At 47.3% G+C, this 802-nt stretch overlaps 1 protein-coding gene across 1 annotated transcript in view; it reads right to left on the bottom strand.

Annotated features, from left to right (window-relative positions):
* The window catches only part of LOC107673380 (serine/threonine-protein kinase A-Raf-like), a 14,000-nt gene that overhangs the window by 11,412 nt on the left and 1,786 nt on the right, over nt 1-802 (bottom strand). Inside the window, exons 2-4 of the mRNA XM_016466935.1 lie at nt 551-763; nt 288-391; nt 90-192 (exon numbers count right to left, since the gene is read on the bottom strand). Coding sequence (XP_016322421.1) covers nt 90-192; nt 288-391; nt 551-658 — 315 coding nt within the window. The 5' untranslated portion in view covers nt 659-763. The remainder of the gene's footprint in view (nt 1-89; nt 193-287; nt 392-550; nt 764-802) is intronic.

The following is an 802-nucleotide window of genomic DNA, read 5'->3' as shown; positions in this document are numbered from 1 at the left end:
CTGTCGCGCGCACGCGCTCTCAAGTGGCCAAGACCGCAAGTGTGGGTATTTGGACAAAGCACATGAGTCTGTTGTGCAAGTACACTTACGAAGTTGTGCATGGTAAGAGGAACATCATCCAGCACTTCTACCAGAAGCTCTTCCCCTACGAGGGGTGTGATGTCAGTGTCCCATTCTGTAAGTCTCTTCCGGCTGGCCAAAAGAAGAACACAGTCAAAACAACCGAGTATAAACTTACTAAGGAGAGATTTTGTCATTTTAAGAGCCAAATTCTTAGGCACACCTACCCTTCAAGAAGGCGAAAGACAGCACAGCAATCCTGGCTTAGGCCTCTGACTTTTAGGGCTTTATCTAGACTATCATAGACAGTTTGCCCAGGCCGAACATTTACCTGAACACATGATCACACAGTGCTATCAATGTATGATCACAAACACACAACCTCTGATTACAAATATATACATACACAGGTTATATTAGCAATTCCATGTTTGCTAACAACAATAAAAGGCATTTTAAACAAATCAGACTCCAATAAATTAACCCTCACCACCGTCCGCTGCTTGTTGGGGAGGTAGACACGAATGGTGCCCCCACCTCGGGGTGTGTCATCAGGGCTGGTTTCCCCCGAGGAGGAACAGGAGGAGGTGTTGGACATGGTGTCTCCAAAGGGGCAGTGAGGGACTGGCAGCACTGACACTCAGTCGGCCGCAAGAAAGAGTTACACACCAGGGCAAAGCAGGAAGAAGCCCTCATCTGAAGCCTGGGATGGAAAACAGTGTGTATGTGTGTGTGTATAATA

This window comes from Sinocyclocheilus anshuiensis, unplaced genomic scaffold, assembly GCF_001515605.1.
Source record: "Sinocyclocheilus anshuiensis isolate Anshui unplaced genomic scaffold, SAMN03320099.WGS_v1.1 scaffold508, whole genome shotgun sequence".
Lineage (NCBI taxonomy): Eukaryota > Metazoa > Chordata > Actinopteri > Cypriniformes > Cyprinidae > Sinocyclocheilus > Sinocyclocheilus anshuiensis.
The sequence above is the reverse complement of the archived record's forward strand: the minus strand, read 5'-3'. Positions and strand labels throughout refer to the sequence as shown.